At 41.2% G+C, this 17,051-nt stretch overlaps 1 protein-coding gene across 7 annotated transcripts in view; it reads right to left on the reverse strand.

Annotated features, from left to right (window-relative positions):
- Nucleotides 1–17,051, reverse strand: part of Dync1i1 (dynein cytoplasmic 1 intermediate chain 1) — a 309,433-nt gene that overhangs the window by 97,967 nt on the left and 194,415 nt on the right. For all 7 annotated transcript variants that reach the window (XM_036181069.1, XM_036181067.1, XM_036181068.1 and 4 more), the window contains 3 exons: nt 16,888–17,050; nt 14,157–14,256; nt 2,380–2,505 (listed from right to left, as the gene is read on the reverse strand). In XM_036181069.1, coding sequence (XP_036036962.1) covers nt 2,380–2,505; nt 14,157–14,256; nt 16,888–17,050 — 389 coding nt within the window. The remainder of the gene's footprint in view (nt 1–2,379; nt 2,506–14,156; nt 14,257–16,887; nt 17,051) is intronic.

Consider the following 17,051-nt stretch of genomic DNA (forward strand, 5'->3'; position numbering starts at 1 on the left):
TACTCAGAGGGCAATGACGAAGAAAACCATGTGTGTGTTCGGTAAGACATTTATTTTCAAATGTTCCCAGGCCACGGGGAGTTGACTTTGTGGATACAGAACCAGAGGATGTAGAGGGCTGACTGTGGTTACTTCTGCTGTCACCTCTTTATTTTTCCCTCTTTCCCAGAGGGCTCAGAGCTCATTCTCTTCACCTTTCAGAAAGTGGGGTCTACAGTTTCCCCCAGCAGTTGCTATAGTTAGAATGCCCAAGAGCCATTAAATACCAGCACAAACTAGACAGTAGAGTGCATTCTGCCATTAGGCTTTTTTTTTTCTTTCATTTTCCCTAAATGTGCCCTTCGTGAATATCTAGGTCACTTACATGAACCACCTATTTCATTTCTGAGACCACAGTTTTGCTATTAAATACCTTCAGTTGCATTGTGTAGCTGAATGAAACAGCTTTGACTTATCTGAAGCCGTAGAGTCAGATGACCAGTTTTCCCAGTTGGGATAGCACACAGAGCTTTAAATTGCCACCTGCTTCTGGTCACCTGATGAATTAAAGACAGTAGGGGCAATTTGGGAGATGGAGAGATTTTATTCAGCATTGTTTGGTAACTCTTATGTGATTTTATCTTGTCTATGCACATATTTCTGGATAAAAAAATAAAAGCAGGACCATATTTTCTTCTAAAATAGTACATTAAATCTAATGTACTATTAGATTGAGAAACCCAAACTAAAGCACAATAATCATTGAAGTAATTTTTGAATCATAAGCTTCCATAAGAAGGAAGAAAGGATGCTTGCCTCAATGAATACTGTTATTAGCTTTGTGCCATGATGAAACAAATAATTTAAAAAATTCTGATGATTTCAAAGATCTCTGGTCCTTGCTTCTTTACTAAGTATTATCATGATCCCATTGGCTTGTTTACTATATAATACTGTGAATATTAACCATATTACCCACTATTTCCACAGGCCACCATACTCAGTTAATAGAATTAGAAAAACTTGAAGTTATGATAAACATCGTAAGCATTGACTGAAACAGCATGAACTACTTCTTGGAGCTTTAAAATTAAAGATAGGCTTTCTGTATATCAAAACAGCTTAAAAGGCCCTGGCTTTCAAAAATGTGCTTCCCTTATCCCATAATCCTTATAGTATTTTCCTGGCAATGCAGCAAACCCCTTGACTGAACAAAATTAGGATTTTGTGCTTCTATGTTTACAAAAAGAGCCTATCAGGCTGACAAACTTGATAATCTTAAAAAAAAAAAACAACAAAAAAAAAACTGTTCTCATTTCAAAGGTCCAAAATATAAAGGTTATTTACTACACAGGCCTAGACTTCTTGTTAAGCCGTTTGTGAGATAGCAAATTAGAAAAACATGGCCAGAGTTAGAGGTTACTCAATCATGTTGAAACTGAGCCTTTATTCCAGCAGCTCCTGTTCCTCAAATTATATCTGATAATGTCCTAAAGAGTAAACATATTTCAGTTCAAAAAGACGCTCAGGTCTTAGATATAAAGTGGCACAGAGCTTCCTAGGATGAGACCAGCAGATTTACCTCCCTCCCTCTATAGAGGCATGTTTTCAGGGTAATTCTTGGTACCTTCAAATTCTAATATTTGAGGAACTGAAATTTTGAGGTAGAGCGTTTGCTTTCTACTTTCCTGCGCACAATCACTGACTCATGCCAAGGCCTATCATTTGGTCAAAGTCATGGCAACAGAGTGAAGCTGAACATATCCACGTGTAGCCTAATGTTAGTTCCAGCATGTCAAATGGAAGAGAAGACACATGTCATTCAACACAAGGAGTAAAACACCCCCACCTCTCTGATGGAATCTGCGTTTGCAAAGTAGAAACACCATCTATGTTTCTCAACTCAAGTAATGATGGTGGTAAATCTCCCCCGCTCCCACTCAGCTTCAACAGTATCATTATCTCCAGAACAGTATGATGTCTACAGACTTAGAAACAGCAGCAGCATCCACTGGAGTGTGTTTCAGATACAGGAGGGAGCTCGTCTGGTAATGCTTTGAGGGCATCCACATGGGTGGGCAAGCATATGCCGCACTGAGCAGAGGAAGTGGTACACCACAGTTTCTTCCTAAGTGCGAGGTCTTTAGAAACTCATCCTCATGGGGGCTGTTTTAAATAGAAAGAAAATGACACACAGTCCCCAACCAGGCTTCCTAACCATTTGAAGAGGGCTGCCACTTTCCCAAAACATTAGGTTACTGTGGGGGAATTTTCCAAAATTGTCAACAATTCCATTTTTAAACTCGGTTCTTCCTCCCAGCCCAAGACAGATGCAGTACAGCCTGAAGCGTGTTTGGTCTGGTAGGAGATGGGAGTTATTTTTACTCTGCTGACTCCTACCTGACAGTGGAAGACATATTCTGGTGTGGTTTTCTTGAACTTCATGTTCCAAACCAAGGCCACGCCATCTGGTTCGTGGGGAGCATCTTCATTGTTGTTGTAAGAAGCAACCATCAGCTCAGGGTACTAAAAGAAAGGTTACAAGAATTCATTACATTAAGATGATGGCATAGGAATTTGCTCATGATCCTTCCACATTGTTGATGACCTCAACATATTTTATCAGTGTACACTACCACAGCTGTCTCATAAGAAATTGCTCATGCTACATATTTGTGCTGTGTTACATATTTCAAGTGGTCCAATCTTTTTAAAAATTGGTGCATTTAATATCAAATCAATACACCCTGCTTTTCTGTCTCTCACATTTGTGTGTGCATGCATGGTTACCAGACTGGAAACATGCTTGAGTCCTATAGAATCAATCACTTTGGCCTACCCTCTCCTTTTTTCTATATTGGTTCCCATGACAACTTTTTGTTCTGATTTTCTCTCTTTACTGCTGTGCAAAACCCATACAGATTCTTCTTTTGTTGCATACATACAATAACCTCACAAGGTTATTCTCTTACTTCTTATTTTTTCCTTTTATTTTTACCTTCTTTGTAGGTTTTCCTGTCAATCCCAATGACTTTTAAAATCTTAATATGTTGATAATTTCCAAATTTCTCTGTAGGCTTGATATTTCTCAGAGTTGTAGATATTAGTATTTGACTGCCCACTGGGGTTTCCTTGGGATGTCAGGAAATTTATCAGTACCATGAGGAACGTGTAGAAAACATGCTGATAGGGTTCCTCACAAAGCTTACTGCTTGTCCAGGGCTTCCTAAGTTTGTGCCTTATACCTGGTCTTCACCTCATTGGCCAAACCAGATGTTCTATTTTCATTTTTACTCTTTCCTTTCTTTCCACTCCACATGTAGTCTATTACTAAGTACTGCATACGTTTTGAATCTCCATTTTGTTTTCATTCTTAAGGGCAGAGACACCAAAATTAACTTCTTGTCTGATGAGGGAGGGTATCAGACTCCTCAACAGCTGCCTGTTTTCGGGCTTTCCACAGCCTCTGGCCATCTATTCCCTACTCCAACCTTTGCCAGGATAAATTTGTAAGGTGTGTATTTGGCAAGTTACCCTCAGCTTGACAATTAATGGTTTATCCTGGCTTTCAAGGGAAAATCCAAGTCATGTAGAATCCTTTCTGGTGTGCCCTTCTCTATTGCTGCGGTTTAGTATCTTATGACCTTTCCTTATGCCCATGGACACTCTCTATCCAGTTTTACCAGGTCACTGTGAAGCTCACAGGTACTATCTCTGTACCCAGGATTCTGATCTCCTGCTCCCTGGAGATCCCTCTGTCTTGCTTACCCCTTAACTCACCTGTGAGACTGAATGAAGATACTAAGCCCTCCAGACAATCCTGACCATGTACCTCCCTGGCCTCTTAGCCCCTATTAAAACGGTTGTTCAGTTGTAGTCTGTTCCTTCCTCACTGTGTATTTCCCTAAATCAAAAGCTCCTTGAGTATTAGGACTAGGGTGTTTTTTATTGTTATTTTTGTAACCCATAGTTGAATAAATCCCAGCACATGATGTGTTAAGGCAAAAATCTATTGAATAATTGTAATTTTTATTTTAGAAACTCTCTTTCATTTCAGTAACTCTGCAATCAGCATAAATATTAATTCCTTTGTTATCAAACAGCATAGTAATTAAATCCATTAATATAAGAAGCATAATCATACAATAACAAGAAAGGCTCTAAAGCAGTGGTTCTCAACCCGTGGGCTACAACCCCTCTGGCATCCTCTATCTCTGAAAATATTTACATTATGATTCATAACAGTAGCAAACTTACAGTTATGAAGTAGTAATGAAAATTATTTTATGGTTGGGGTCACCACAACATGAGGAACTATATTAAAGGGTTACAGCATTAGGAAGGTTGAGAACCACTGCTCTAAAGGGGTATTGAAAACACTTTCTTACCCCACATGAACTCTGTCCTGAGTATGATCAAATAAAGAGAGAGACTCATGAGTGATATCTAAGTGTCACACAAATGCCATCCTCCCATGGGCTCCTCATGAGTTGCTCTGTTATACACCAGCATTATTACAGCTTATGTGAACCACTTCTCACATATAATCTAGTTTTCTCTTCCTGTTCACTGTGCTATGTACATATTCAAATTGAACAATACTTTTATAAATGTGAACTTTAACTTTCCCTTCATATGAACCATAACTAAATATAAGTCTTCCATGTGGCTTTATTCATTCTTTCAACTACAGAGTTACAGTTCACTTGTTGCTACAGAAGAGGCATAGGCACACAGCACACATGGATGTGGCCACCAAGGGAAGTCATCATTCTTTATTAGAAAATGCTCCTCAGCAGATGAATCAAAGCTTATTAAGCAAGGCCTTTGATTCAGAGCCCATTCAATGAAGCTAACATCCAGATAAACTTAGAAGTCTCCAGACTGTCCATCTGAAGTTTAACTATGTCACATGTGAAAAGGCAAGTCTATAAACACTGACACCACTACCGCAGGGGCCAGAGAGCAGCCAGATGTGTCTGGAATAGCATCCCACAGCTTCACATCTGGGTCTCATCGTTCACACCCACTTGCAGGTTTTCTTTTTTTTCTTTTTTTCCATCTAAAAATATTTTAACTTGTTTGGCTTTCAAGTTTCTTTAGCAGTGCGTTAGTGAAAACACCAGGAAAATGCCTTTGGCAGTTTTCCTATAACAGGAATTACAAGGTGTAGAGGGACTGACTTACATTTATCTCATGCAGACTATTATGATTTCAGAGTGTCTTCTTGTACATCTTTTTTAAAAAAAACTATTTGTTTGAGCATGGCTGCTCATATTTACTCATTATCAAGTTTCCAAAGCAATTATGGAAATTTAAATGTTTAAGATTATGCTTTTAACAATTGTGAAATTTCTGGTCATTTAATTACTCATAAAGACTGGATTATCCTACATTTAACTTAGAGAAATTTTACCCAGAAATTACTGGCTTTGCTCTCAAGTCGAGCTAGGTTTTCAGGAAAAACAGAATCTAATATTTTCCTGGAGAGAAGAGAGTCAGCATGCTTTAAGTGGCTCTTATGTTCTAGGCATTGAGCTGGGCAATGTCACAACTCACTTGTTACTCATTCAATATGGGACAGGAACATTCATGTTAACATATTCTGTTCTGCGGGAACTCACCCTTGGCTAGCTGCAAGACACATGTAGGAATAACATCAGCTCAGACACCATGTGAGCCAGGAGGGCAGTATCAGCAAGGTTCTGTAGAAGCTGGGCACATGGTGAGGGTGGAGATGGCAAAAAGCTGCTCTCATTAGGAGTGGGCATTTCAGGGAGACAGGTGGGAAGGACATTTGATATACAACAATGGCCACTTGGTGAGCTTTAAGGAGAGGAGAGGGAGGTAGCTAGCTGCAATAGTAGGAAGGTAGGGGAGGAAATTCTTCCTGAATCTGTCTGCCTCACAGGATCCTCTGTTGGGAATTGCTCGACAATACATAGATGCCCAGATTCCCAGAGATGACTGAGAGCAGAGCTGGTACTTGACCAAAACAACCTAATGATGTTCTCTAACTTGGATATACATTTTGGATGGGACAATGTTTTATTGGTGATGTCCTCCAAATTACTCAGATGTCTTTTTCCTGCCCTGAGTTGTAGGTCTTCATATCTTCCATGGATTCCCTATTTACTGTATTAGCTTGCCAATAAATTCTTCCTTTTTATTTAATCTATCCAGAAGTAAAACTTTATTAAAAATTATTTTTATTAAGGAAAAAAATGTTCAAAGGACATTGGTTTGTAGGCTTTGTGAAGAGATATAAAAGAAGAAAGATCTAGAAATGCTCAGGGCATCATCACAGAAGTTCCCAAGTCCAGGGAATATTTTTTAAAATTTCCTTGGAGGAGTGGAGAGTAGGGATAGTATTCTTTGAGAACTAATACCACTGTGACCACTACTGCCATGTCATATTTACCGAGTCATCCCATGTCCCAGACACTTAAGGCACTCAGTCTACTAGACACATTGATTCATTGAATGTCCACAGTAAGCATGAAAACTAGGTATCATCTTTTATCAGGACTTCGTGAACAAGAGTTCAAGCCAGTAGAAGTTAGGAAATTTGCCAAAATTTAACTATACAAAAAAAGTACAAGAGAAAGAAAATAATGTGGTATAGATAGGAAAATAATTCAAATTACCCCTATTTGCAAATGATATAATACTTCACATTACAGATCCCAAAATTTCCTGCCGAAAACTTCTAGATACTATCAGCAAGTTGAGAAAAGTGTCAAAATAAAAAAATCAGTTTACCAAAAATCAGTAGCCTTTCTATATGACAATAACAAAATATGGTAAAAAGGAGTTCATACACATACTAGTTTCAAAAATATTAAGGGATAAAGCTAACCAAGGAGATTAAAAAGATAAAAGATCTTGTGGTGGTTTGAAAGAAAATGGCCCCCAAAGGGAGTGGCATTATTAGGAGGTATGGCCTTGTTGGAGGAAGTGTGTCACTATGGGGGTGGGTTTTGGTCTCTTTTTCTGAAGTTTCTTTCAGTGTGACAGAGAAGTAGACTTCCTGTTGCCTGCAAGATGTAGCACTCTCAGCTCCAGCACCATGTCTGCCTGCATGCCGCCATGCGCCCCTTCATGATGATAATGGACTGAACCTCTGAAACTGTAAGCAAGTCGTACCAATTACATGTTTTCCTTATAAGAGTGATGTGGTCATGGTGTCTCTTCACAACAATAGTAAACCTTAACTGAGACAGAAATTGGTACCAGGACAGGGATATAGCTGTGATAGACCTGGCCATGTGTTTGTTTAGAGGAATTTGGACTTGGGTAGTTTGAGTTTGGAAAGCAGTATAATGTTTTCACTGGGGCCCTAGAAAACTAAAATGCTTTTGTATAGCTAAGGAAACAGTCAAGTGAAGAGAAAGCCCACATAGTGGGAAGAATCTTTGCCAGATTACATATGACAGAAGACTGACATTAGAATGCATACAGAACCCAGAAAACAAAGAGTTAAGAAAACAAACGAACCAATTAAACTATGGACTAGGGACCAGAACAGAATTTTTCAAAAGAATATAGCTAAGTAATATCTCAAAAAATGTTCACCATCATTAGTAATCAGGGAAATGCAAGGAAAAATGACTCAGAGATTGCATCTTACCCCAGAGAGCTAAGGTCAACAACACATGCTGGTGAGGTTGTGGGAAAGGAGGAACTCTCATTCACTGTTGATGGGATTTTGAACCAGTGCAACCAATATGGAAAGCAGTAGGGAGATGTCTCAGAAAACTGAAAACAAATGTACCATATGATCAAGGTATACCATTCCTTGGCATGTACCCAAAGGAATGGGCATCCTATTCCACAGATTCTCGCTCGTTCATGTTCATTGCTGCAATATTCATAGTAGCTAGGGAACAGAAACAATCTAAATGCCCTGAACATCTAAATCAGTAGATGAATGGATAACGAAAATGATGTATATACACAATGGAATACAATTCAGCTGTAAAGAAAAATGAAATCATGAAATTTTCAGATAAATGGTTGGACTTAGGAAAGATTATATTGAATGAAGTGACCCAGATCCAAAAAGATAAACACTACATGTTCTCTCTCATTTGCAGCTCCTTCTCCAAATTCTCAGGGGTGAATAGAACCTGGAGTAACTCCAAAATAAGGAAAGTAAAAAGGACTGCTAGCTGGGCATGGTGGTGTATGACTTTAATCCCAGCAGACAGGGGCAGAAGCAGGTGGATCTCTGTAAGTTCAAGTCCAGCCTGGTCTACAGAGAGAGTTCCAGTACAGCTAAGATAGTTACACAGAGAAACTCTATTTCAAAAAACAAACAAACAAACAAACAAAAGGTGTGTGTGGGGGTGAGTGCTGTTTGGTGGTGGTGGTGGTGATGATGGTGGTGGTGGTGGTGGTGGTGGTGATGGTGGTGGTGGTGGTGGTGATTGTGATGATGGTGGTGGTGGTGATGATGGTGGTGGTGGTGGTGGTGGTGGTGGTGGTGGTGATGATGGTGGTGGTGGTGGTGATTGTGATGATGGTGGTGGTGGTGATTGTGATGATGGTGGTGGTGGTGATTGTGATGATGGTGGTGGTGGTGGTGATTGTGATGATGGTGGTGGTGGTGGTGGTGATGATGGTGGTGGTGGTGGTGGTGGTGGTGGTGGTGGTGGTGGTGGTGGTGGTGGTGGTGGTGATTGTGATGATGGTGGTGGTGGTGGTGGTGGTGGTGGTGGTGGTGGTGATTGTGATGATGGTGGTGGTGGTGGTGGTGGTGGTGGTGGTGGTGATTGTGATGATGGTGGTGGTGGTGGTGTGGTGGTGATTTTATGATGGTGGTGGTGGTGGTGGTGGTGGTGGTGGTGGTGATTGTGATGATGGTGGTGGTGGTGGTGATTGTGATGGTGGTGGTGGTGGTGGTGGTGGTGGTGGTGGTGGTGGTGGTGATTGTGATGATGGTGGTGGTGGTGATTGTGATGATGGTGGTGGTGGTGGTGGTGGTGATTGTGATGATGGTGGTGGTGGTGATTGTGATGATGGTGGTGGTGGTGGTGGTGGTGGTGATTGTGATGGTGGTGGTGGTGGTGGTGGTGGTGATTGTGATGATGGTGGTGGTGGTGGTGGTGATTGTGATGGTGGTGGTGGTGGTGGTGGCGATTGTGATGATGGTGGTGGTGGTGGTGGTGGTGGTGGTGGTGGTGTGGTGGTGGTGGTGGTGGTGATGGTGATGATGGTGGTGGTGGTGGTGATTGTGATGATGGTGGTGGTGGTGGTGATTGTGATGATGGTGGTGGTGGTGGTGGTGATTGTGATGATGGTGGTGGTGGTGGTGGTGGTGGTGATTGTGATGATGGTGGTGGTGGTGGTGGTGGTGGTGATTGCGATGATGGTGGTGGTGGTGTGGTGGTGGTGGTGGTGGTGGTGGTGATGGTGATGATGGTGGTGGTGGTGGTGATTGTGATGATGATGGTGGTGGTGATTGTGATGATGGTGTGGTGGTGATTGTGATGATGGTGGTGGTGGTGGTGATTGTGATGATGGTGGTGGTGGTGATTGTGACGATGGTGGTGGTGGTAGTGGTGATGACGGTGGTGGTGGTGGTGGTGATGGTGGTGGTGGTGGTGGTGATTGTGATGATGGTGGTGGTGGTGATTGTGATGATGGTGGTGGTGGTGGTGGTAGAGACAGGAGTAACAGGATACAAGAGAGAAATGTGCCAGGGGTTAATTGGGAAGAGGGAGGGAGGCCAATAAGAAGGAGGGAGTTGGGGAGGGAGACTAACACTATAAATTGTTTGAAAAAGCCATAAGGAACCACATATTTTATTTACCTAAAATTGCTTTTTTAAAAAAGAAATGAAGCCATACTTAGGCTGACAACACTTCCTACCTATCTCCAAGAGCCACAGACTAACAACCTCCAGTACTAGGCATGAAAACCTCTCTTTTGAGTTGTTGGTCAAGAGAGTCCAAGAGACTCCCTACGCAATGCAGTCTACTGCTACTGCCTTTGGCTGTAACCAACAACTGTCAAATTGACCTTGACACACTTGACAGAAGGGAAATTGTGCCTGGTAGTGGAAACCTCCCCAGTGTGAGGTCATGGATCTTAAAGAACCTTCTGCCACCACTCTCCTAATCCAAGTTGATTCCCAGAGGTTGAAGGTACCCTGAACTGCTAAAGACAGCATGCACTTCAGACACTGGCCTTGAAGGATTTGAACTGGATATGACATGGACGGCTCTTTCCTGAGGACTAGCTTTTGCAGTACTGGGAGATGCTATGCAAGCTGCCAAGGAAGGGAAACAACCAGTAGTCCACCAAGTTTTGATGCCTATGAATAACAATGACCAGTAAAGGAAGACATCCCTTAAGATGAAGTAGTGACACTCATATCTTAGCTGTAACCAACAGCTGTCTAATTGGACTTTAGGCACACTTAACGGAAGTGAAATTGTCCCTGGTAGTAGAAACCTACCCAACTTCGCAGGGCTTGTGAGGACATGGATCTTAAATAACCTTCTACCACCACTTTCCTAATCCAACTTAATTCCCAACTACATTCTAAATACTTATATTTATACCCACAAACCAGTGTAGCTCTCACATCTCATCAAAGAAGCTTCTCTTTGTAGTAGATAGAACCATTACAAAGCACCATGACCGTCAAAATACAAGTGATCATGGGCTTCCTAGATCCAGTTGCTATATCTACAATGCAACTCCTGCATCTAAGGCTTGGGAATCATTGAGGAAGAGGGTGGAGAGACTATAAAAGTCAGAGGATCAGAAAATGAGAATGTATCTCCTAGAAATGAAAGGGAAGCTGCATCCATGATACCTCAACAACATGCTTGCCTAAACAGGAGCTGAACAATGATAACATCAAGAAAAATGCTACAGTGGGAGGAGGAGATGTCCTGGGGCCTCACCTTAGGTAAAGAACTGTAGGCAACTAAGAACTGCTGAGAGAGGGATGTGGCCACTAATTGGTTATCCAGTTCTAAGTGGGCATCCCTGAAATCATATACACACCAGCAACACTAAATAGGCTCAGCGGGCTGTACTTACATTTCTGTGCATTTATATGTAAGAAGAAAAAGAGGACATGAGTTTGGGAGGGAACAGATTGGGGGAACACACTGAAGGAGAATATGGCATAAAGTGCTTGTAAACTCCAAGTGTTAATGGCTTTGAATTAGTACCAGAAGGAACTCTCGCCTCTGTAAATTTGACTGAATTCATAACCAGACAAGTTTTTAAAGATGTTTCAGGTTAGTGTCCTGTGTGACTGCAGTATTGGAGGATGTCTTTTACATAGGTGTACATATGGTGTGAACAAGGTAAAAGTCTGACTTATATACTCCTAGGCAGTCTGACGCATGGGCTGTGGACAGTATTCTTGTGCTACATACTTTTTTATAGGTGACAGAGCTGACATTTCTTTATGAGGGGGGTGTATATAGGATACTCTACAAATTTGACAAGATTAGAGCTGCTCAGAAGAGAAAGTAGAATTATGTAGCTCTCTCATGTTCCTTTCCTTTTCTCCCACCATTTCCATTTTGTTTCACACAGGAAACTCTCCAAGGCATACCTGGAGCCACTACACACCAAACCTGTGTCACACCCTTCTCTGTTGTCTTAATATCACCAAGCGTACACACCAATTCAGAAATTCCCTTCATCTAAGAAGAATGGAAATCTGGTTCTTTGAACCCATAAAACTATTATGACACAAAAATTAGTGATTCTGTTTTATTAAACTGTCTATAAAATGCATGTCTGACAATTTCAAATCCCTTTCCACAGTGTAGAAAGGCAGGTTTTATGAATGTACACACACACAGAGAGAGAGAGAGAGAGAGAGAGAGAGAGAGAGAGAGAGAGACAGAGAGAGAGAGAGAGAGAGAGAGAGAGACAGAGAGACAGAGACAGAGAGACAGAGAGAGACAGAGACAGAGAGACAGAGAGAGACAGAGACAGAGACAGAGACAGAGAGAGACAGAGAGAGAGAGAGACAGAGAGAGAGAGAGAGAGAGAGAGAGAGAGAGAGAGAGAGAGAGAGAGGTGAAAGAAAGGAAATGTCTTTCCGTGGCAGAGTTTCTGCTTTCCAGGTTTACTTCCTTTGACACAAATGTCACATGGGAAGGACCTTATGTGGAAACAAACCCATGCAACCACACACTGAGGTGAGGTGGGACCAGCCTTCTGACTGGTAGACCAGCAGTCTCTTCAGGGAGCCTTAGCAGCTGACTTGGGAACCACTAACAGTTGTCTTGATTGAGGAATGTGTCAGATAAAGTTCCTGTCTGATTTCCAGACCATGAATAAGTGAACACACCAAGTAAAGTGTTTCCTAGGACTTGGATCTGATTTCTCTGTATACCATGGCATGTTCACAGACCACCCACATACTGCAGAGAGACTGGGCATGCTTGTTGTCTTAGTCTTTGTACAAGAGAGCTGTCTGTGCTCTGTTGTTTGTATGTCAAAGAGGATTCAAGAGCAGAGAACCCCCACCCACTTGGTGGCTGCTGACAGTACAGCTTTGGGGGTTGTACTCTCCTTCAATTCCCAACAGGATTACATGAGACTCTTATATCTCTATTGCTTATCTTCCCACATCACCTTCTTCTCCTTCTTTGCCTAAATCACAGTCTTCTGAGATGCTTCGTCTGAATGGAGAGTGAGCCTCACTTACACTGAACTCTCATGGCACTTGTCTGGATCACTCAGCGTCTCCAAGCTACTTTGGTTTCAGCTTCAGAAGCAGCTCTTTGAGGGAAAGAATGGTTAAAACCTATGCAGCAGGATGTTACAAGGCTTGAGTCCAGCTCTACTGTACCTTAGCTGAGTGACTGTTAGCCAGTTTACAGAACATCTACTGAGTCTTGGTTTCTTCAGCTATCCCATGCAAATATTGATAATGATTGGCTTAAATAATTCTCTTGAGGGTAAAATAAGATAAAACTTTCAAGACAGTTGGTATAGTGTTTGTCATATAAACTATACAGATTAAAAATAAATTCACTATGTGGTTCAAAATTCAGGCTACGGGCATTCAAAGTCTGACTTCACCACAACTAAGTTGTGTGCTTTACATTTATTTTGTTGCTTGGTGCTGGGCATATTGATTTGCATGTTGTCAACTGGTTGGGTTGTCCATTCATCAGGTTGCCTGTTTTCACTTCAAATATCAGGTTTGGGGGTTGGACTATTTTTTTTTTTTTTTGAATAGGCAAGGAGGAACATTATTTCAGGGAATGAAATGGTTATATTTGCATTTATTGTTTGGTTATATATCCCAAGGAAAAACTCTAAGCAGACATACACAAAGTAGAGTGCATAGTTTTGAGGGTTTTTTTTTTTTTTTGTTGTTGTTGTTCTTTTTTTAAATTTGTTGGAAACCAGGTCTGCTCAGGGATTAAAGGTGTGCACCACCACACCCAGCCTCGTTACAAGGTTTTCAATAAAGTAGATGTAAGATTGATGAACATACAGCTAGAAAAATGGACTTTCTTGCTGATGGACTGAGTCAGAAAGATGATGGAGAAGCTAGTTATATTGATGATGAAAGTTCTATGTTAGGTCCTGGGGTGTATAATGATATCTTCGACATATAGATAATATAGTAAGCAAAAGAAGATTGGAGCTATCTGGAATGATGCATTAATGATTAGTTTGAAATTCTCTGGGTACAGCATGGATCTGTTTGATGTGAAAGGTAGAATTAGGAGGGAGATTGAGTAGGAGGCAAAACTGTCTACACAGTAGTCAAATCGATAGCCATGGAGAACACTGGTCAGTGAGTTCATTAAACAATAGAGAAGACATCAGATGTCTGCAAAGGGAAGAGAACTTGCAAAGAGTAGAGAGAATTCAGTGGGAGGAAGCTGGTTCTGAAAGTACAGGGAAGACAACCAAACTGGCTGAATGCGAGGTCAGAACAGGTAAAAAGTATCCATAGGCTGTTTGTCTGTTACTGAGAACATGCTAGCTAATAAATACAACTATCTGAATGGAGAATTAACCCCCAAATTTCTGAAAAATGTGAACAAAAACCAATGGGCATAAAGAAGAGAGTCACAGATTAGTAAATATATCCAAAATAGAGGAACAACTATCTTACTATTTTATACAAACATCATAAACACACAAGTCAAGTTTGTCCCATCAGCCCTCATTCTTACCTGGAGAGACCAGTCCATGCAAGTGACCACTCGGTGCTTGGACCAATGCTCATCATAGAACTGACGATTGAAGGAAAGGTTGGCTCCAGCCTGCACATCCCTAAGAGGTTTTAAATAGCAGAGGTGAAAAGTGAGGTTCCAGAACCGAGTTTTGTCTCCTCCAGGCTCCCAGTGAAGCAGTGGGATAGCAAAAGCATGTAACACTCCTGCATGGCAGGAAGCCAGTCTAGACAGTGGCACCCGAACATGTGCAAATGAATGAAAGGTAGTCTTCTTTATGAAAAGCTCCATGTACTGGCTCAGAAAAGCTTCTGGAGTTTGTTCTGAGCCTGGTATAAAATGTCCACTTTGCTTCAGGTTCTTATCTTAGTGAGTCTTGAAGCATTTTACTTCCCTTTAATTGGCTCTAGCCTGAATAAGAATTATTAAAATTTCCCTTGGCCAGCAAGTGGGCTCAGCAGATAAAAATATTTGTGTACAAGCCTGATGTCCTAAGTTCAGTTCCCCTATCCTACGGTAGAAGGAAAAACTAACTCCCAAAAGTTTTCCTCTTATCTCCACTTGAGTAATCACACTTATATATACATTAAGATTAAATTAAAAAAAAACCTCCCTCCTATTAAAGGAGCATAAAATACAGGCAATTATCTGATATCAATATTACCTTCTGTTATTAGACTCAAAGTGATATATATGTTTCTGTCTGTGAATTGTGAATGACCATAGTAGTTGTCTCCTTGAGTAACAGTAAGCGATAATTTCTGCCAAGTGACAGGTATGGTGGAGAGCTGGTGTATCTCAAGAGTGTTCCAGACATCCATGTCAGTCATGGACCAAAAGAACATTTCATCTCAGAGGACTGATTGTAATTTGGCCAGTGTTTATTTGGCTAATGTTCAACTGGCCTTGGTATTGACTTTGAAGAACTCTACACTCATAAAATTGCTTCAAGGGTCTGTGTGCTTAAATTGAGGAATGCCTGTTCTGTGCCAGTAGCTACTGGATCTGCAAAAAAATCTTCCTAAAGTCCTTCAGTTTCTGTTTAGAAAAATGTCTACAGTCACCCTTCTTCAGTTCACTTTATTCCATTACGTCACATCAGGACCACTCACCTCTATAGCTCTTGTTCAGAATACGAGTAGCCTGGCTGAGCTCTGCTCAGTTGATAAAGTATGATTTCCCTTTCCTCCCCTTGACTCTTATACCCCAACTAATCCTATGGCACTACAAACTCAGGTAAGAGGTGCATGCAATTTAGTCCTGTCAAAAAACCAGTATAGTACTGGGCTGTGTACTAAGATAGGGAGGGGAGACCATTGAAACTAGCTGAGTCACTAGAAATGGCTTCTTAAAAGAAAACTAACATTGGTAGAGCTTGCAAATTCAAGATCCTGCTTATCTATTCTGTGCAGTTTAATGATGCCAACTGTTGAGAATGTTTTCAAAACACCCTCATGAATTATTTTTCACACCTCTGGTGTGTTCTGTTCAGCATCCTCAATGTTGATGTCACATTGTCCTTTAAGAATGCATTTGAGGCCAGGTGGTAGTGGCACATGCCTTTAATCCCAGCACTCTTGGGAGGCAGAGGCAGGCAGATCTCTGTGAGTTCCAGGAAAGGCGCAAAGCTACACAGAGAAACCCTGTCTCGAAAACCAAAAAAAAAAAAAAAAAAAAAAAAAAAAAAAAAAATGTATTTGATGGAGACAGAAGAGTGGATGGAGGGAGCAGAAGGGGGAAAGGGATGGGAGGAGAGGAGGGAGGGGAAACTGTGGTCAGTGTGTAAAATAAATGAACAAATTTAAAAAGGAATGCATTTGAATTTTAGAAATAATAATTAAAAAAATCAGATCTGATGTGATAGGCAAGTGATCTTACCTTCGTGTGTTGTTCTCAGACAAAAGAAATCTGTAGTTTACAATCCAACTATGTCTATTTCTTACATGTCTTTAATGTGCCTCCTGATACCCAATGGTGGTGGCTGGCAGTTACTGCCCTTTCTAACATGTACACCAACCACAGTCACAGAGAAAGTCATACAGAGTCCCCATTTCTTTGGCTACTTTTTGTTTTATCTGTAAATATGTCTTGACCATGTGTTTCCTAAAACATACATATGTATATGTAACACATACATAATCTTACAGGACCAAAAAGAAGATGAATGTTCCAAACTGTTGTTTCTCACCATTGCTGTGACTCTGTGTAGCTCATGCTTATTTTCTCCAGTTTTCTGTTTGTTTAGTCAACAAGACGCAGTCTAGCAGATCTACTCACATCTCTGTCAACTGCAGGAGACTGGGGAATGTTTTCTCAAAGGACAATGTGTATGACTCTGCTTGTCTCTATCACCTGGCCTGGGCTGCAGATATCAAGTTCAAAAGAATTTCACAGGGCCACATGATAATTAACAGAGAAACAATAAACCAGAAGTTATAACCAATGCCCACAGTCAAAGCTGTTTGGTAAAAATCAGTCCAGGAATCTCATCTTCCTCTCATTTGCTAGACTTGGGTTTTGAAAAGTCAACGCATAAGTGTGTTTACAATCAGTGAGAAAAGCTGGGCAGGCAGTGGGCATCTGGGCTAATAGCACTGGAGAACCTGAGAATGGAAGACCACTTGAGTCCAGGACAGGACCAGCTTGGGCAGCATAGAAAGAAGAACACCAACACAATAGAAGCCACAACTCATCACACTGTTGTTTTTCCAAACACAAAGAAGCAACGAACCCGTCTTTCTCCTCCAGCTCTCGACCACTGTAGTCAAAAAAGATGTCAGAATCCTCTGCTAGTGCTCTTTCAATCACTCGGATGGTTCGGTCGAAGAAGATGAGGAATTCCTCCGAGTGCAGGATCTGCTGTTTTTCTTCCTCCGTCAGCTCCCTTGGAGGGGC

The sequence above is a fragment of the Onychomys torridus genome, chromosome 3, assembly GCF_903995425.1.
Source record: "Onychomys torridus chromosome 3, mOncTor1.1, whole genome shotgun sequence".
Classification (NCBI taxonomy): Eukaryota; Metazoa; Chordata; class Mammalia; order Rodentia; family Cricetidae; genus Onychomys; species Onychomys torridus.